At 44.2% G+C, this 20,663-nt stretch overlaps 1 protein-coding gene across 1 annotated transcript in view; it reads right to left on the bottom strand.

Annotated features, from left to right (window-relative positions):
- Mthfd1l (methylenetetrahydrofolate dehydrogenase (NADP+ dependent) 1 like) overlaps positions 1–20,663 on the bottom strand; it is a 189,338-nt gene that overhangs the window by 140,676 nt on the left and 27,999 nt on the right. Inside the window, exons 8-11 of the mRNA XM_059272782.1 lie at positions 15,756–15,867; positions 5,997–6,088; positions 3,723–3,820; positions 528–701 (exon numbers count right to left, since the gene is read on the bottom strand). Of these exons, the coding sequence (XP_059128765.1) occupies positions 528–701; positions 3,723–3,820; positions 5,997–6,088; positions 15,756–15,867 (476 nt within the window). The remainder of the gene's footprint in view (positions 1–527; positions 702–3,722; positions 3,821–5,996; positions 6,089–15,755; positions 15,868–20,663) is intronic.

The following is a 20,663-nucleotide window of genomic DNA, read 5'->3' as shown; positions in this document are numbered from 1 at the left end:
AGGGCATCCTGGGCTACATAACATATGACTTGTTGGGAGAGAGAAGCCCAGAGAGCAGTATTGAGTATAGGGTAAGAAAAAGAAAGCCCTGGGCGCTGGGAGTGTAGCTCAGTGGTACAGCACTTGCTTAGCATGCATGAAGCTTAGCATGTTCTCCAGCATCGTTAAAAGAAGCCACCCCACTTCTGTTTTGACTGGTGGTGTAGTTCAATGGTAGAGCCCTGGCCTATAGCATGATGGATTCTGGGTTTGAGCCCTAGCATGTCCAATTTAAAAAATAAATTTAAAAAGTCAAACAGCCAAATTAGCAGCTTGTTCCTCTAGATACAGAATAGAGATTAATCTGTTCCGGCCTGGGGGTGAGGAGCCTTCCCTTGTGGCAAACGGAGGTTTGTCGATTGAAACAAAAAGGGACAAGGACAAAACTCAGAACACAACGCCCTCAAGGGGCAGGCGGACAGAGACAAACACGGAAGACAGTTCTAGAAACACGTCTCCTCCGTAGTCATTTTGTAGTGGAGGCTTACCCGGCAACCAAGATGTATTTTCCATCTTTCTGATCCTTTAACCTCTCCAGCAGGGACAGACGGACTTTGGCTTTGCTCTTGCCGTAGATTTCAATTTCATCTGCAAGCAATCCTATCTCCTTGGCAAGGACGTCCACAGCTTTTGGAGTCTGTCCTCTTGAAATCTCAATATCACTGGAGGGAAAGAAAGAAGCATGAAGGAGGCCGTCGCCTCAGCTTAGGTGGTCGATGCTAGAGGGAAAAGCATCCATGTGCCCCGCCAACCATTAAATCAACCCAATTGCTTTGCGGTCCCTTTTCCCAGGCAGAATTAAACACAACTGCTAACAATTAAAGATGCATGAGAAAGTGACTTTTTCCTCCCTTTCTTTTTGAGATATTATTACAGAACACTTACCAAGATCCCAGAATGGTGTCAGGCACAAAGATACGCCCCCCCCAACCCCCGTGTCACACGGAGAGAGCAATTGTGTGTTTTGCACTATGGCTACGGTAAACTCATCATTGAGCACAAAGCTCTCAGAGGCAGCGGGGGATTGAAAGGCCACTGTATGATGCTCTCCCACCTGGCTAGCCAAAGTGTCTCTTGGCTATTCAGAAATATGGAAATGCTATTTTGTTTTATCTCCTTCCATATTTTTCTCTCTTTCCCATTTCCAGTCCAAAAATAATATTTCAAAATATTTTATTAATTACGTAATAGCTGGTGAAAGGATGCAGTACCCGAAACTCAATCTCAGACTGAGGAGAGTCAGGACCTTCATCGGAAGGGTGGCTGGGCACCAGACTTCGCTATGAGGTGAGCAAACAGCTGTTGATATTACAGGGGCTCTCAGCACCAACGTGTGTCCTGCGGACCACAGAGAACACTGCTGTGGCCGATATGCCCAGACATCTCTCTTATTTGGGGCCAACCTGTCCATTTATCCCACTGAACATCTGTTTAAGAGGCACAGTAATGGCACACTTATTCCCGGAGCCTTGAGCATCACACATAAGAGGACAACCACTCCCTGGCCGTCCCTGGGGCACAGTGGTCTTGGAGGGAAGCAGGAGACCACCCTCACCGCTAAAGGCGACTCCTCAGCGGCAGCCGTTTGCTGCTGCTGCTGCTGACAATCTGCTCAGCCTCCATACGATGCTACAATTCTCTTCAGACAAGAGGGCCAGGGCAGTCTGACCTCGGTATGGGAGATAATAGTAAACGAACCCCATCCTCACTGCTCCAGAAAGTACCAGAGGGAAGTTGGGAGAAGAGAGTGATGTCTTAGGCCAGTGTAGGCTGAACTCTTGGCTTCCTGTCAGGCAATCCCCAGGTCACGAGCATAGATCTTTCCATTTCTCTTGTCACCCACCCTGAGCTTCTGGAATCCTCTTTTATCTTGTCTTCCTAGCTATTGCTTTTTTCCTTTTGTCATCCTGGAAACTGAGCAGCTAAATTTTGGAGATTTTCCGTGTCTCCCCCTTTATTACCTGAGGAGCCACAGTGACATCAATTTTGATTTTTGTTTGTTTGTTTGGGGACCTGGGTGGTCTGAAAACTCTCAGTCTTCCTGCTTTATTGTCTCCTATGCTGGAGTTACAGGCTCATTTCAATTTTTTAGTGATTTATAAACTATACAGTCTGCCTTCCTTTTCCCAGTGGCTCTAGAAATCACATTTGGCTAAATAACTAAAGCACCCTACCTAAGTAGAATCCACTCTGGAAGATTTGGGTACACAATTAAATGGAATCTATTTTAATAATAAATAAATTATATAAATAATAATAATAATAATTATTATTTTTAGCTTTCTTCAGGTACACTTTATTGGTGTGCTTATAAAAACCAATCAAAAAAGAAGATATGTTACATAATTGGTTGTACCATGATAGGGACGAAGTTATAAAGAACAGCATTCCTCCTAGGAATTTGTGCTAATGCCTCAAAGCAAGCACATCTATGATATACAGCCTATTGTGAAGAGAAAAGCAATCTCATGGGCATGCTTAACCAGTAGACAGCTGACTAATGAAGAGAAAAGAGGTCAATTCTGAAAGCCACTGGTAGCTGGGTGTGGTCGCACATGCCTGTGATTTTAGTACTTGAGAGCCCCAGGTAGGAGGGTTACCTCAAGTTTTAGACCAACCTGGCCTACAGTAAGACTCATTTCTCCTCACTACCTCCCTAGGAGAATTCATAACCAAGTGAAAAACTCAGCCAGTTCCTGGAGGTTTTAGCTACTCAACACTCTGTATATCCCAGCATTGCTGGATGGGATGACCTGGGGCTCGGGAAACATGAACCTCAATAAAGTTGTGTGGCCAACTCTCTGGGATGAGGCAGTCAGCAGTGACCCTGGTTCAGATGTCATATCACACTGACCGTTCCAAATCATACACTAAGATTATAGCCTGTAGTTTGTATTTCAAAATTGTACAAAGAGACTATGTAACTCAGGTCAATTAAGATGCTGGGGAAAATGCCCATCCTGATCACCATGATGTCTTAGGGGATAATCCTGAAGAAAGCTGAATGCAGCTCCCACGTGAATGTAGTTACCTTGTTGCGTCACTTTCTAAGACTAGAAAAATATCTGCCTGTTACACTAATTTGGTCCATATCCTGGGTGTTACTAGTTCTGCTCAACACTTGCCAAATGCTGCATGACCCATATTCTGTCAAACATAAAGACAATGCTTTCTGCTCAATGAAGAAAAACAGCTTGTATGTGTCCAATTAATAAAGGACACACCACTAAGATGAAATGAAATGATATGCAATCTTAATATTGATCGAACAGGGTAAGCATGTTCATAATCAGGAAGGACTTGTAATAGAAATGGTGGCTCAGTTTGGTGATTAGAGGAAATTATCTACCACCAAAATCCAAATCCTGGGGCTGGTGATGTAGCTCAGCGCTGCTTAGTATGCACGAAGTCCTGGGTTTCATCCCCAACACCCAAGCATTGCATAAAACTGGCGGTACATGAGTAGAATCCCAGTACTTAGGGGATGAAGATAAGCAGATCAGAAGTTCACATCATCCTTGGTTACACAGAGAGTTCCAGATCAGCCTGGGCTACGTGAGACCATGTTTCCCAGGAACAAAAACTCAGAAGCCTTGAGTTAGGTCTCCTATCTCTGACTGCCTAGAGCCCGGCGTCACTCGAGTGAGCCGCCATCAGTACAAGGCAAGTGCTGTGTCACCGACCTGGGTACCGGAGAGAGAGGCTGCAGTCTCAAGCAGTGGAGTCTCCACCTCCGATGCTGCTGCTCCCGGAGCCATCTCCTGCCACTGCTGACCATGTTCTTCAGGAGAGAGAGAGGGAAAAAAAGACCAGATGGCAGTCAGGGCGACAGGCCACTCACATAAACTCCAGGAACACTGTGAGGGGGTTCCAAAGCCAAAGGAATCCCAATGCAAGATGCTTACCATAGAATATAAGCAATAATGTGATTGACGTGCAATTAGCCTTGCAGATGGGCTTGTGTGGGATGTTCTGTAGGTTAAATGTGTTGCTCTGATTGGTTAATAAATAAAACACTGATTGGCCAGTAGCCAGGCAGGAAGTATAGGCGGGACAAACAGAGAATTCTGGGAAGTGGAAGGCTGAGTCAGAGAGACACTGCCAGCCGCCGCCATGAAAAGCTAGATGTAAGGTACCAGCAAGCCACAAGCCACGTAGCAACTTATAGACTAATAGATATGGGTTAACTTAAGATATAAGAACTAGATAACAAGAAGCCTGCTGCGGCCATACAGTTTGTAAGCAATATAAGTCTCTGTGTGTTTACTTGGTTGGGTCTGAGCGGCTGTGGGACTGGCGGTGAGAGAGATTTGTCCTGACCATGGGCCAGGCAGGAAAACTCTAGCTACAGGCTTGTAGATATATGCACTGTTCAAATAGCTTAACTATTCACACAAAAGATACCAAGATGTAATTATTTTGTATGGATTTTTTTTAAGTTTTATTTGTGTGTGTCCATGTGTTTATATATGGAGGCCAGAGGATAACATCAGGTACAGTTTCTTCTACTGATCTCCAGCTTACGTTTCTATCATTAATTCATTAACTTTTATTATACGTGTACGGGTGTTTTCCCTACATGTATCCTCTATGCACCATGTGTACAAGATGCCTGCAGAGGCCAGAAAAGGGTATTGGATCCCCTGGAAATGGAGTTACAGATGGTTGTGAGCTGTCATCTGGATGCTGGGAATTAAACCCAGGTCCTCTGTAAGAGTAGCCACTTAGGCTGTTAACCTAAGGCTCTTAACCACTGAGCCACCTCTCCAGCCCTACCACCTTAGTTGGGAGACATGATCTTCCACTGAACCTGGAATTATACCGTCTTCCCAGCAAGATATCCTCCTGCCTCTGTCTCACTAGTGCTGGAATTGCAGGCTCACAAGACTGTCCCCAGCTTTTTGTGTGGGTGCTGCGGATTGAACTCAGGCCGCTCGGCTTGCGGACCAAGCACTGGATTGACTGATCTCTCTCTCTAGCCCCTTGGATGGCTTCTTCATCTCAATTAGAAAAGAAAAAATGAAGACAACATAAGCTGGCATGAAAGATGAGTTTGGATGCCCAGCTTCCAAAATGTGTGATGCCATTCCAAATACAATCCTTCCGCAGTCATTTGAAATGTACATGGAAACCGAATTACTCAACAGTGATACACGTGCATCAGTATGCATGTGGAATTAAGATAAACAGATGTAGGCCTGCAGGCTCTGGCATCCTCAGAATGCTCACTAGACATAGTTAAGAGCCGGCGACTTCAGGGTTTAGACTACACAGATGATGGTGGCTGGAAAAGATGCCTGCAAACTTTTCAATAGCCCAATGTGCTTTCCCTCTAAAAAGGCCAGGTGCTTCTAACAAAAGCAAAAAGTGGCAACATGTGATTTCAGAAAACACACCTCAAAACATATCCTTTGCTCTGTTTTTGGGTCACTCACAGTGAGCGAAGTTAGCTGCAGCAATGCAGGCAGCCCTGTGGAGAGGTCCACATCATGAGGAATAAAAGAACCTACTCAACGGCCAATGAGGAGCTCAGGGTCCCATGCCAACAGCCATGTGTGGCTGTGCTATCTTGGAAGTGAATTCTCAACCCTCAACCAAGTCCTGGATGACCTCTTGATTTCAACCACATGACAGGCTTGAAGCTAGAGCCATACACCTAGCCAGCTCCCAGGTCTCTGACATGGGAAAGCTATGAGACAATGCCCCCTTTAAGTTTTGAGTTGCTACATTTGGGAGGTGACGCATTACACAGACGGTACTTCGGGTATCTGTCATGCACATATCATGTGACAGTAGGCAAGTAGAAAGCTCCTGTGAGTCCCCATTTCCTCACATCAGACGGCCTTAACCCCAGGAGTGTGAAGTGTCTAAAACTGTACCTGACAGGCAGGAACACTTGGAACACACTAGCAACTACTAACAAGACACCCAAACTCAAATGGCCGTGTCACACAAACCTGTATCCGCAGAGCTGCAGCAAGGAGCCTCAGGCTCTCTTCTGTAATGAGTCCATCCACCGGGACCCCAGGAGAGCCACCTCTCAGCTTCCCTGCGAAAACATTGAATAGGAAAAGGCTTACAGCATATTGTCACTTATCAACAACTGCTCTTTGTGAAAAATCCAACACACCGAATCATGGTGCCCATCAGGTATTGCCCAAGGAAGTTGGGAGAGCAGGGAATGTCTATAGGCCAGTGACCTCTGGCTCAGCCTTGAGGCTCTCAGTGAGGGTTCTTTTGTATTTTATATCAGAGGGATGTTGATGTCCACTTAAGTTGTTAACCAGGGATAAATGGAGGCGGGGTTTAACAAAGCACACCGCTTGGGAGATATCTCACACTGAAGGACATAGAAACAATCTAGGCAGTCTCTTCAAGCACCCCAAGTGTCATATAAAAACAAATACTTAATTAGCTGGATGTGGCCCTGTAAACCTAGCACTTGGAAAGCTGAGGCAGAAGAATAGACAGTTTGAAGCTATCCTAGGCTCATAGCAAAGTCTGGGCTACATAGCATTATCCTTTCCCAAGAACATAACTGAAAATCAACAGAGACATAAATATAACAGTAACTTAAGACAGTTCCAGTTGGGTCTGGTAGCCTGTAATCCTAGTTACTCACAAGACTGAGGCAGGGGTATGTACTACAAGTTTAGGGCCAGTCCGGGGAAGACGGAGTTTGTCTCAAAATTAAAAAGCAAAAGGACTGGAGATACAGCTCAGTGGTAGAGTGCTTGCTTAGCATGCTTGAGGCCCTGGGTTCAATGCCCAGCATCCCTGTCCCTCCCCGACCCAGAGACAAATCACAATATTCATGGTAGAGGTGGCACAGCCTACAACAGACCCCAGATCTGTATCAGATTGACACCTCCACCTCTGAACCAGCCTGGATTTGGGTTGTTAGTTGCTAAGGGTAAAATCAACCTCTCAGAATTGTATGAAATGAAACGTGACATGGTCCACGAAGCACGTGCTTTCGAGGATGCTCATTTTAACTGTCAGACGTACTTGCTAGCTAACGTTTGGATCTCTGGCACAGTGGGGCTGTAACCTTTACAGCAGAACACTGGAGAAAAAAAGAGAAGTGAGTTTACTTGTGAACACAAGGCACAAAACAGGAGGAAAAAACACCTAGAGGATAAACCTAAAATCTGTGAAGAGAGCAAGCTTCCTTCGGTCACTAAAAAAAAAATAAAACGTACTGTCAATTTATCTATGTAAAAAATATTCAATTCAAATACAATCACACGTAGTGAATAGCGAGCAATATGACAGAATCAGAAGAAATATATACAACTTGCAGATTATATTTATATTTTCAAAGTAATAACTTTGAGTCTTGTTTTGTTTTTGTTTTGAGACAGGGCCTCACCGGGTAGCCCTGACTGGCCTGGAACTCAACTACGTATGTACAACAAGCTAGCCTCAAATTCACACAGATCTATCTGCCTGCCTTTACCTCCCATGTTCTGAGACTGAAGGCCTGTGCCACTATTCCCAGCATAACTGTGGCGTTTCTTTCGGTGTGTGTGTCTATGTGTTCACATGTGAGTGTGTTTCTGTGTATGCTCGGACACACATGAACCAGAGGCCGGGCTTTGGTGTTAGGTGTCTTCCTCGATCACTGTTTATGGAGGCAGGGTGTACTGCTGGATCTGGAGCTCGCTGACTGCTAGGCTAGCTGGCCTGCTTGCCGCAGGGAACCCCTGGCTCTGCCTCCAGAGCTGTGCTGATGTGTCCACCTGGCTTTCCGTAGGCGATATAGATCTGAACCCTGCTCCTGATGCTTTTGTGGAAAGTGCTTTATCCAATGAGTCACTTCCCCAGATGCATAGATTCGGGTTTTTTAATTATCAAAAGAAAATGCCTGCCATAGAAATAGGACCTAATGTCCATCAAAAGCTATTATGGTTCAGGATATTAATTTTAGGGATTATCTGGTGCTACTCAGGGTCTGGGGTGTCCCCAAATGCCCACATGGAAAGGGCTGGTTCCTCAGTCTATGGCGCTATTGGGATGTGTTGGCATGTTAGGAAGGCTGTACCTAGTGGGAGAAAGCTGGGCCACTGGGATTATGCCCTTGAGACTCCAGATCCTTCCATTTCCTGTTTGTCTCCCTGCCACCATCCCTGCCTTAGGTACCATCCTGCCACAGGCCTAAAGCAACAGGGCTTGGTAATCCTGGCATGAACTCCTGGAAACCATGAACCGAAACAGACTTTCTTCCTTGTCAGTTGATTTTTTCTTTTCTTGATAATTCCCACAGTAGTAGAAAGCTGACAGACAGCCCTGGTTTTCAGATTTGGGGAGCACCCATAAGAATTCTACTTTCCCCTCTTTTAGTTAGCAATTATACAATTTACTAAAAGAAAACACACATGTAAAATGCTTTGACCTGTACCCTGTCTTAGAGGGGAAAAAAATTGCAATGCTTTTAAATTAAACAATTTCCCTCTGTTTCTGGACCACTCGACTCTTAAATTATCCACTCTGCTGACAGTCCTTTGTAAGAAATTACACAAAACACTTAAGAGTACGTGTTTCATGATGTTTTATTGTCAAATGCATGAAGGGTGTTGGAAAACCATATCCCCCATGTATAGTTTAAAGATTAGCAATGCTTCGGCTCTATAAATCACATCTAGGCAGGGGACAAGAGTCAAAGGACGGGAGAGATTTGTTTTGCTTTGTTAACCACTAGAGACCTACTCTTCCAATCCCGTCCAACTACTATGGAAAAGAAGAGCGTACTGCTTGTTCTCCTGTCTTTAAGCAATGGACAATTAAGACAGCTACATTCCAGGTTCTGGTATCCATTTGTAAATGCATGTTCCCAGAACATAAGGGTCACAGTTGCACGGTAAAGAATTCTTATCACTTTAGGCTCTTGCACGACACAGGACTCACAAAGAGAGAGGCTATACGGAGCTCTGAAAAGCTACACGATGGCTGCTATGTCCAAACCAGCTCGTTCATGACTTTCAGGCATGATGAACAGTGTGAAGAGCAGGCATATGCAAAACAAAACACCTTCCTTCCTTCTAGCCCTAAGGGCAGCTGATGGAAGGGAACTAAATCTAGAGGAGAATACAATGCCATGACTGGACCAGACGTCGTGAGGAGTTTGTGGAAGACCGCAGCAAGAATGACTAGAGGGAGGAAAAGCCTGAGTTGAGGGAGTTGTCACTCAAATGCTAACAGAAGCCTGTGACCAGTCAAGCCTTCCCTTCTGCAGGGACCTGGCTCTAGCCGCAATTTACACTCAATTACCCTCAATTAATGACACTCAATAAATACCAAAAGATCCAGCTAAAGCTGTAGGTGTCAGGGCGCCAGATCTGCCCACAAAAGCTGGGCAAGTGGACTGTGTTCACACACAGGGCTGACCTTAGCCTTTTAGTCACAGTGAGTGGACAAAGGCTTGCCATCTAATTCACACATACTACACAAGTGCGTTATTACTAAGTCACAACAGGGCTCTTCACAAGCTAACACACACACACACACACACACACACACACACACACACACACTTTACAAGGGTCTTACAGAGTCCAGCAGCTCTATTCTGGAAGTGGGTGTCTAAATTTCAGCAATGCTTGGGGTATCATTTGCTTTTCCTTCTATTAGATTCAGATAAAACTATGTTTTTTTTTTTTTAATGGAAAAATATGATAGGGTCAGAGGAGACTTATTTGATTCTGTGTACTTATTTATTGGGCAGATTTGCTTTAATAAATTTTGCATCCTTTCTGGAGTAGGGATACATATTGAGACAAAATGGCTGCAGAAAATTTGAAGCCATTAACATGGAGGGGCTCCGTGAAGCAGGAATACAGTCTCAGTGCATTTTAATGCTAATGAGGCTTGAGAAAGGAAAGGGCTGTTTCAGCACCCTCAGGTGGGGAGGAAGGATTCCACCTGGAAGCTGTCCCCAGGCTGGGTATCCATGCCTACAGCGGGTCCTGTCCCAAAGCAAGGATGGATCTTTTCACTTTAACAGATGGCATGCCATTTATAATGTTTTAAAATGATGAGAACCAAAATTTGTGCGGAAGGAAAAGTCAAGGCTTAAGGCTTGCTACCCCTAGAAGTCAGAATGACAGACCACAAAGTTAAGACAGCCTTCCTTCCTCACAGCTCCGCCACCTCAGGACCTGGCTTTGCTGGTGGACTACCTTTCTTTCTTTCTTTCTTTTTTTTTTTTTTAAAGATTTATTTATTTATTATGTATACAGTGTTCTGTCTGCACGTATCCCTGCAGGCCAGAAGATGGCACCAGATCTCATCACAGATGGTTGTGAGCCACCATGTGGTTGCTGGGAATTGAACTCAGGACCTTTGGAAGAGCAAGCAGTGCTCTTAACCTCTGAGCCATCTCTCCAGTCCCTGGACTACCTTTCTATTACCAACCTATGAATCCACAGAGAACTCTTTCATGGTTTTCCTTTCTAAGATGGCAAGCAACTCCAAAGCCAGAAGAGCTGAAAACTGGGAATGAATGCACATAATTCTTAAGCAAAACACCGAGTTGTTGTTAGTTTTTCCAGTTCCATACACTAAATTTGTACGGTGAAATGGCGACACACAGGGCAGGAGCCAGAAGGGAGGGAGCCTCTAGTGAAAATTCACGAGGGTGCCCTCCAGAGCTGTCAACACCATTTCAACCCCACTATCAAATCACAGTATACAATTTCTGGTCCTTTTTTTAAAAAAGGATGTGAGTTATGAAGAAATGAAAATAATGTAAACATTAGAATTACCTTACATAACTTTGCAACCTCTAAGACCAAATTAAGGAGGAATTAAGACACTACATGCATAATCTAAATGGCTTTTTTTTTTTTTTTTTTTTCTTTTGAGAAGGCTCTCATGTATTTCAAGGTTGAGCTCAGACTTCTGGTCCTCTGCCTCCACCTCCCCAGGGCTGGGATTCCTGGTGTGCATCACCACATCAAATGTTATGCCAAGGTGGGGATTGAATCCAGGGCCCTATGTGTGCCAGGCAAGAACTCTACAAACTGAACTATATCCCCTGCCCTAGCTTAAATCCTTTCAAAGGTAACCAACTGAACGTAGCGAGAATTGTAGCTAGAGTTTTCCTGCCTGGCCCAGAGTCAGGGCAAATCTCTCACCCGCCAGTCCCACAGCCTCTTAGACCTGACCAAGTAAACACAGAGACTTATATTGGCTACAAACTGTATGGCCGTGGCAGGCTTCTTGCTAACTGTTCTTACAGCTTAAATTAATCCATTTCCATAAATCTATACCTTGCCACATGGCTCGTGGCTTACTGGGATCTTCACATGTGGCTGGCAGTGTCTCCCCTCACCCAGCTTCCTGTTCTCTCAATTCTCCTCTCTGTTAGTCCCGCCTATACTTCCTGCCTGGCCACTGGCCAATCAGTGATTTATTTATTGACCAATCAGCAACACATTTGACATACAGACCATCCCACAGCAGAGAATGAATCGAACTAGAAAATTGGCAGTATATTTCAGGGATAGATCTAGGAGAGGGGGAGAGCTGGGTAATACAGACATGGATCTCAGAATAGAGCAGATATCTCACGGACAGATGTGGGGGTGGAGAGTGGGGAACCAGGCAATACAGACATAGAGCAAAGCTCAAAAGTCAGAAGGAAGCATCTCATCTTATTCCAAATACAAAGGATGATTAAATCCCAGGTCCGCCCCAATTTCATTGAAGCCGCCATCATACTCTTTCAGAAGTATGTCCTTCCCTGGGCATAACTTCCAAGAAAACACATACACCCTGATGCTGTGAAGTCAGTCCTGTGTGTGCTGGAAATATGGCGAAGGGAGAGGCATGCAGAACGTGAACCAATATTCCCTAGTAGCTAGTAGGAGAAAGGCACTGCACCTGAGTTACCCTGTCATTTACTCGGCCCAGCCTCGTCTCCCATTCCTATTTATCCCCAAGAAAACAGAGGATTGGAAAGCTGAAGTGATTTCCTCCAAGCCACATGACCAAAAGACAGTATAAAGAAGAGCTTAAGAAAAAAAAAATAGGGTGTGCGGGTTTTGGGGTGGGGGTGGGCAGGTGGAGTGAGAGCTGGCTCGGAGGTTAAGAGCATGTACTGCTCTGAGAGAGGATTGCAGATTGATGGTTCCCAATACCCACAACGGATGATTCACAACCACCTGTAACTCCAGCTCCAGGGGGCATCCAAATTCTCATACTTCCGGGAGCACCCACATACTCTCTCTCATACACACAGTGAAAAGAGAAATAACTAAAAGTAATTCTGAAGGAAAGGTCCAAACAACTAAGTCTGATGTGTGGTACATCCTTGTCACCTCAGCCCCAAGAGGCTGAGGCAGGAGGATGGAGAGTCAAAGTGGGCCTCAGCTAAACAATGGGACTCTGTCTCGAAAACAAAACAATAACACCTGACACCAGTGAAATAACTGTCTCCTCTTTGAACGACAGAACCCCAGACCCATGCACGCCTTTTCCACTACAACAAACTGTCTCTCTCCGGGGCCATAAAAGGGGAAGCCCAAGGTCCCTCTGGATCACCTGGTTTATTACCCTGAGTGCTGGGAGACAGCTCAAGACTTTTTCTCTCACCCCACAGTAGACACCACTTTTTCCGAGTGAGAGGACTCTGCAAACTTGAGTAAAACACAGAGATGTTGTTGTTTGATCTTGTTTTCTGGAGCCAAGACTAAAGACCAGCTTCTCTGTCCGTTCAGTATAGTCGTTCCTATATCTTACAATCTGGAGTACAAAATGGCTGTACGGAGGGCAAATTCTGTTCTTTAACTCCAAAACTACTGCATTTCTTCCTTTAAAAATACTTTTTAAAAGCCAGGCGGTGGTGGGGCACGCCTTTAATCCCAGCACTCGGGAGGCAGAGACAGGTGGATCTCTGTGAGTTCGAGGCCAGCCTGGGCTACCGAGTAAGTTCCAGGAAAGGTGCAAAGCTACACAGAGAAACCCTCTCTCTCAAAATAAAATAAAATAAAATAAAATAAAATAAAATTATATATATATATATATGTGTGTGTGTGTGTGTGTGTGTGTGTGTGTGTGTGTGTGTGTAATAAATAAAGCAGTTGATGTTATAACCAGAACACAGAACGCAGAATTTCTGTGTCTAAATTCCACATATTCAGTTCATGTAACAGTGGAATGAAAGACCTGGACAGTCAGGTCTAACTGTTCTCTGAGCACAGCTTCAGGGACATGAGCCATCAAGAAACTCTCTCCTAGGATTAGGTATCAATAACGCCTCTGCAGAGTTACGGCACCATGACCTCCCAGAGCCTGTCTACTCGGGGAGTCAGGGCAGAGCTGCATGATCACGATGAGAATGAAAAATCTCATTAAAGATCCTCACCTTTACCCAGCCAGTGTATTAAAAAAAAAAAAATCTGACCTTGGGTTTAAACAAAAGTACTTCTTTCTTTAGTAATGATTCCAAAACAATCTACTCATTTGTTTCAAGTGGCAAGATTATGAAGAAAGAGCAGGAGGGAAGGGACCTTTCTCCAACTTCCTCAGAGGTTAAAGTCTTCATAGTCATCCACGTCACTACATGAGAACTTCTGACCGTTTAGAATGTGCTACAACCATGAGCAGCACTTGAAATGGCCATGCATCATATCAGCATACCGTCCTGTCAGCCCTGCGTGTGAGTAGGACAAGCTCCAGGAAGCATCTCTAATGCAGCCACAGTACAGGTCTGTGGCGGTGCTCACCCGCTGGTGGTCAACACTCAGCCTCTACCCAGTGCTCGCTATGGGGCCAGGCACTATCTCGTTCGTGTGACATTCCAAAACCAACAAGGAAAGTATTGCAAAGGGACCAGAGAAATTTAAAATAAACTAGCTGCAATTATTCTTCTTACAGAATAATTAAACCAATATAGAAGAAGGCTTGTAGTTTTTTTTTGCTTTCCTAAGTATTGAAACACTGTAACTTAATGTTTTTTAAAGATAATTTTTTAAATTATTCTTTGAGAATTTCATATATGTACATAACCCCACACCAACTCCTCAATAAAGCCTTTTTTTATTAATTATTATTATTATTGCTTGTTTGTTTGGTTTGAGACAGGGTCTCACTATGTAGCCCTCGAGTGGCCTGGAGCTTAGTATGCAGACCAGGCTTGCCTAGAACTCATAGAAATCCACCTGCCTCTGTCTTCTGAGTGCTGGGATTAAAGGTGCAATATCTTTAGAAATAGCTTTATCAAAACCAAGAGTATCATTTTTACATAACAGCAAAGACTAAAGACAGCCCAAAAGAATATTGAAGTAGATTCCGTCTCCAGCTAGAATGGTACCAAAACTGTTCTCAGTATAAACGCTAACGAAAACCAGCAGGTAAATATTCTTGCAAAGAATATAAAGTCACGAAAAAGCAGAAGGAGGGGTATTGTAACTACATTTCCTCACCTAAGAGGCTGACCCGAGTCTACCACAGCCATCATTTATGGGTTAGATATTTTCTTAGGGGACAAATACACATTGCGTGCATGTCTGGAGGAAACATGGTATGTAGTTTATGTGTTTTTATAGCACACAGACCAGACAAGCCCTCTACCACTGAGCTACATGCCCCAGCCTCCACACAGCATGCACTTAATTTTGCTTAATTTTTAAAAATTACATTTATTTATTTATTTATTTATTTATTTATTTATTTATTTATTTATATGATGTATGTATGTATGTGTGAGGGTGTGCATGCCGTGGCTGTGGTTTGTGTGTGTGGAGGTCAGAGGTCAACTACACGGAGTTGGTTCTTCCTTCCACAAGTGGGGCCTGGGGATCGAATTCAGGTCGTCGGGCTTGGTGGCAAGCGCCCTTACCCACTGAGCCCACCAGCCCAGCCGCTCCTGCTCTCACTCACCACTGCACCTCTGCCAGCTCCATTCGTCTGTGTGCTTTTAAAGCCAGAATGTTTCAGGGGTCCCTGGGAGGGGAACTCCGGAGACACGAGGCTCATCTCCATTCCAACCCTCCATGCCTGATGCTTTTTACAGAGACGCTGCCAAGAACCTTTGGCCAGGAAAGCTGCCGCCATTTCTAGTCTACCTCACGCATATCCAGATTGTCTCCTTGAGGTCACAGGTGTCAGGTCTCTCAGATACCAGAGGTCGGCAGAGACATGTGTGGGGTGGGGGTGGGGGCGCACCTCCATTGACATCTTGGTCTCTCTGCTCACAGCATGAAGCTGGCATCAGAAAAGCCCAAAGGTAGGCACATCCACAGTCCAATTGCCTGTTCTGCACATTCACACTGACAGCAGTCAGCATCTCAAGAACACGTTGTGGGGGTTTGAAAGAAAATGACCCCCAAAGGGAGTGTCACTATGAGGACGTGTGGCCTTGTTGGAGGAAGTGTGTCACTGTGGGGGCTTTAAGGTCTCTTTTGTTCAAACTTCCCTCAGTGTGACTGTCCGTTGACCTACTGCTGCCCGCAAGATGTAGGACTCTCAGCTCTCAGCACCACGTCTGCCTGCCTGCTGCCATGCCCCGCTTCATGATCATAATGGACTGAACCTCTGAAACGGTAAGTGAGCCACCCCAATTAAATGTTTCTTTGTAAGAGTTGCCATGGTCACGGTGTCTCTTCCCAGCAATATAAAAGCCTAACTAAGAAACACATTCTCTCCTGAAGAAGCAAGGTGACCATTTCCCCCAACAGCATTGCCCCCTGACCCACCAAGGTGAAGCTATTTACCTGACAAGATGTCATGGAAGCAATTGAGAACAGTGGTCCCTGATGGGATCCACGCAGCAGGGATCTCGTCTGGCTTAGGCGAGCCTAAGACCACAATGTCTGCCTCTTGAAGCTAAAAGGAGAGAAAGAGAGAAAACCACACACATTAATCTATAGCATAAAGACATGACTAACTTCTGATGTCACATAACTCCAAAGTAACAGACAATTTTAATAAAAGAGTCTGAGTTTTGTTCTAAACTATGGGCCTGGACTGAGACCCTGAACCAATAAGCATATCTCAGTATAAGCAGAATATGACTAACACATCTTTTATTTATTTATTTATTGAGGGTTTCTTTCAGACCCTTTCTTTATTCTTCTTTCCCATTCTCTATTCTTTATTTTCCTGGTGATTTCCTCCTCTCATTCTTGATTTTTCCTTCTAACTCTCTCATTCTTGATGTTTTTCCTTCTCACTCATTTTAACTCTATTCTTTCCCTTACAGCTTCTACACAGAGGCAAAATCTTTCAGATAATATAAAAATTACAATGTGGTTACATTCTGTTTTTCAAGTGAGTGATTATAACAACTAACCCATTTTAGAAAGAAAACGGGGCTTTAAAAACATCGTCACAGTAGTCACCTCAGTGTATACGCTACACACGTCTTAGTTCCATGTACCACCACTCTATAGATTAATCATGTTCAGAAAAAAACAGAGGATTGGGAAATCAGCTCAGTATGTAAAGAGCTTAAGTGCAAGTATGAGGACCCAAGATCAAATCCCCCAAACTCACATATAACCAGACCTGGTAGTATAGCTATAATATAAGTGTAATACCTATGGTGAGTCAGGTGGTGGAGGAGAGTTCCCCAGAAACTGGTGGGCCAGCTAGACTAGGGAATGCATTGGCAATAGATCAAAGAGACCCTGTCTCAAACAAGGTGCAAAGTGAGCCCCTGACCTCCACACACTTTCGGTGGCCTCACACTTGCACAAGCATGCACACACTCTCACATACATGTGTACACACACACACACACACACACACACACACACACACACACACACCCTCGGGGAAAGAGGGAGAGAGACTTGAAAAGAAAGAGAAGGAAATAGGTATCTCTGCTGAAACAATTGCCTGAGTGGCCGGTCTTCCTGCTCTGCACTACGCGGCCATGACACAGTTAAACTGCACCGAGACTCGTGGAGCCAACATCTCCAGCAATCTGACCAGTTCAAGCTATACGTGATCTCTGCAGACAGATCTGAAAAGCGGCTAGAACTTGTGGGTGATGCTATATGTAGGGGGAAAGTGTTCTGGTGGGAAACACGATTGTAAACATCTGTTTCCAAAAGCCATTTCTCATTTACATACTTAAATGACTGTCATAAATCCAGCCACAGCAATCCTCGAAGGAAATGCAAATGTTTAAGGCTGGCTCCAGAGCAGCAGATAAGAAACATCTTTTTGCTAGATCTTCCTGCCTGAGGACAGTGAAACCAGAATACGTTAAAACACTTCTTGAAAGGATGTCTAGAAGAACAACGCTGAAGTTTTCATTATGGGAAAAGCCAGGGACCATAGCTTCGTACTAGTCCCCTAAGACCCCTCAGATTCCTGCACGTGGTGTCTTTGATACAATCCATTCTTTTCATTACCTATAAATCTTGAGTTTTATTCTGGTTCCTTAGCTACGTACATACATACATTGACAAAGCGGCTGCGCTAAAAAGCAATCAGGGGGCAGTTAATCTCACACAGAGGGGCAAAATCCCCCTCCCTTCACCATGATCACAGTGTAGATGTTAATTCTTTCTGGAAAGAAAAAAGGGCTAGATGCTTAAATCAATAAATAACCTACCGAGGATGGGGCAAGATTTTAATGAGCTCAAATTCAAGGAGAATTATTGTCTCCCTGGCTGCTCCTGTTCCCCTCTCCCCACACGGGAAAGGCCCTGGCCAGAGCCTGGCTTGAAACTTTACCTCATAACAAAATATTGCTTTCTCTGTGGAGACTAGTGTAGCAGAGCTCAGAGGGAACCACCCACTCCCCAGGCAGAGGACCAAATGTTAAAACAATAGTAAGACACAGATACAGGGATATTAATGTGGATCACGTGGGGGTACAGTGTGGTTTAGGTAACAGGAAAACTATTCCAGTGATTCTCATTGGGGGGGGGGTATCAAATATGGAGGGAAGGAAGAAGGCAGATGGGATCTGGAAGGTTGCAGGAGAGTTTGGCTTTTTCTGTCTAGCAAATGTAATGCATTTAAAGACAGGAGCCTGCAGCAAGAACAGCCCCATCATCCTGACTGGAAGCGACACAGTAGTTCTCTAGCAATGTGTTTTGGAGGGGAATACATAAGGGTCTTGCGTTTGATGGATTAAAGCAGGAATAGGTAAAACAAGACAAAATTAAACTAACCCCTTCCCTCCATAAAAGAAAAAACTAAAGATAAAAACAAAACAAAAACCCAGTAGATGGGCTGATAAGCTGAATCCGTGGGTAAAGGTTCCTGACACCAAGCCCAAAGATCTGAGTTCAAGCCCCCCGGTGTGAAATGACTCCCACAGGTTGTTTTTTTTTTTTTTTTTTTTTTTAGCTCCACATGCATGCTGGGCCATGTGTACCATCGCCCCCCCCCCAGTAAATAAATAGAAATGCAATTTTTTTTAAAGTTGAAAGCTTTATTTGAAGAACTTTGCTTTCCTGCACCCGAGAGTTATAAACCTTGCTTCCACATCTTTTGAATGTTACCAGCCCAGCTAAGAATATGAAGTTGAAACGAAGAACTCGATTTAAATAAACAAACAACACAAAACTCAACAGGTAACTGCTTTCACCAGCAGAGATACACTTTAAAAAATTATACTGAATAGTGGGACTAAATGAACTTTAGGAGTCTTCATTGAAAATGCTCATTCACCTCACTTTTTTTTTTTAAGGTAGCTGGGGGTATGATGGTAAATACCCGGTGCCTGCATGCACATGTTAGAACTGGGGTCTTCAGGATGGGGATACATGAGGTAAACCACTGAGATACGAGGAGGAAACGGTCAGTATTCAATAGCTCCTTACTTTCCTCCACACCATTGAATATGAGATCTACAGTATTTAATGTCTGGATGGACATCGGCCCCTCAGTCAGCACATGCGTCATCCACCCACTGTCACACACACACACCGAACAGAGGGGTACCGAGGGAACTGGAGGACCCACCACACGTGATCTTTAACTTCTAGCAAAAGGGGGTATGTTAGACTCAGTGGCATTACAGATCCTATAATACTCCATTCTATATAGATTCTCCACAGTGCTTTGTAAGGAGAGAAGTGTCCATGAACATCCTGTGTAACATGGAGGTTCCTGGACTAGCTCTGAGCTTCAATCTAAAAAGAATTCCATATTTGTTCTTTAGAAAGTGTCACTTTTATTTTAGAAAATGCCAATATTTCCAAAATTGCTGATGTTTTCTCACCAACAGACAGGGATCTGGATAAGCAAAATTCCTGTTTAAAGAATAAAATATGCTCAGTTTACTAGGGCTTGGAAAGAACCACAGCCTACAGGAATATTCAAACAATGAAAAATGTAATTTAAAATCTAGGTCTCACAGTAACGTAACTGCCCTCATGGAGTCACATGTGGACACTGCACAATTAAGGTCTTATTTTGCAGGGAAAACATGTCACAGCTTGGCAAAGCACTCCCAGGATCACATAAAGTATACTATATATGGGAATTTATCAGTATGCATTTTGCAGTTTTAAAAATTACCCTTTCTTATTCTCCTTTTTAACTGCTATACATACATTTGTTTACACACACACACACACACACACACACACACACGTATGCATTATAAGGTAGGATTCGCATGAGAGAGAACGTGTGCGTGTGTGTGTGTGTGTGTGTGTGTGTGTGTGTGTGTGTGTGTGTTTTGAGACTGAGTAACCTCTATTAATTTTATACATTCTAAATCTATCCATTTTCCTGCAGATTTTGTGTTTTTATTATTTTTCATTAGAGCTACAAAGGGAATCACTTTATATATGTAGCAGACTTTCACTGTCCATTCACCTGCTGACGGACGGCTCCTTTGGTTCCATTCCTCGCTATAGTGACTAGAACAACAAGAAACACGAGAAGCTTGTTGCTGCTTTGAGACCTGTAACCAGAGCCTTCCTGTCAACTTGGATCCTTTCAAATAGTAATTGGGAAATTTACGAGACTACTCATTTGTTGTCCCTGAATCTCCAAGAGTAACCAGTCAGGAATCTGAAAACACTGAAACATGCTCCCTGCCACCCCACTTAAAGTACAAGTCTAAAATTCATTGTTGCTCAATAAACCTAATTCTAAAAATGTGACAAAAACAAAGAAGTGGTCAGACTGATCTATGCTGTATGAGATTTGTCTTAGGAAGATGTCTTAGGAGGTCCGATTAGGATGGGCAGCGGGAGGGAGGAGATACACATGGTACTGTGACATCTGAGGGGACTGGATGTTAGGGCTGGAACTGAGCCTCGTCAGGGAGCAGTGGAGAAGCGGGGAGCCAGCTAGGACCCATCCCCATACAGAGTAAAGGCAGAACTAGAAGGCTGAGTAAGATTCCCAAGTTCATCTTTGGGAGGCACTGATGTTAATGAGTAAGAGGGGAGCTACGGATGGAAATATGGTAGGGCACAGGAGTTAGGAAGAAAGGCTATGGCCCTGCAGGGTAAAGGAAAGGAGCGTGGCTGAGGTTTACACCATTCCTAGTAGTTACATAAACTGGAAGCCAAAAATACATTCCTGGCAACTAGGAATTGATGGGCAATTTTACCATAGCAACCACTCCTGGCACACACTTCTCACTGGAGTAGCGTGTGCGGGCTGTGTACGGAGAGTTCCTTCTGGTGCAATTTTTCATTAGC

The sequence above is a fragment of the Peromyscus eremicus genome, chromosome 8b, assembly GCF_949786415.1.
Source record: "Peromyscus eremicus chromosome 8b, PerEre_H2_v1, whole genome shotgun sequence".
NCBI classification, from domain to species: domain Eukaryota; kingdom Metazoa; phylum Chordata; class Mammalia; order Rodentia; family Cricetidae; genus Peromyscus; species Peromyscus eremicus.
The sequence above is the reverse complement of the archived record's forward strand: the minus strand, read 5'-3'. Positions and strand labels throughout refer to the sequence as shown.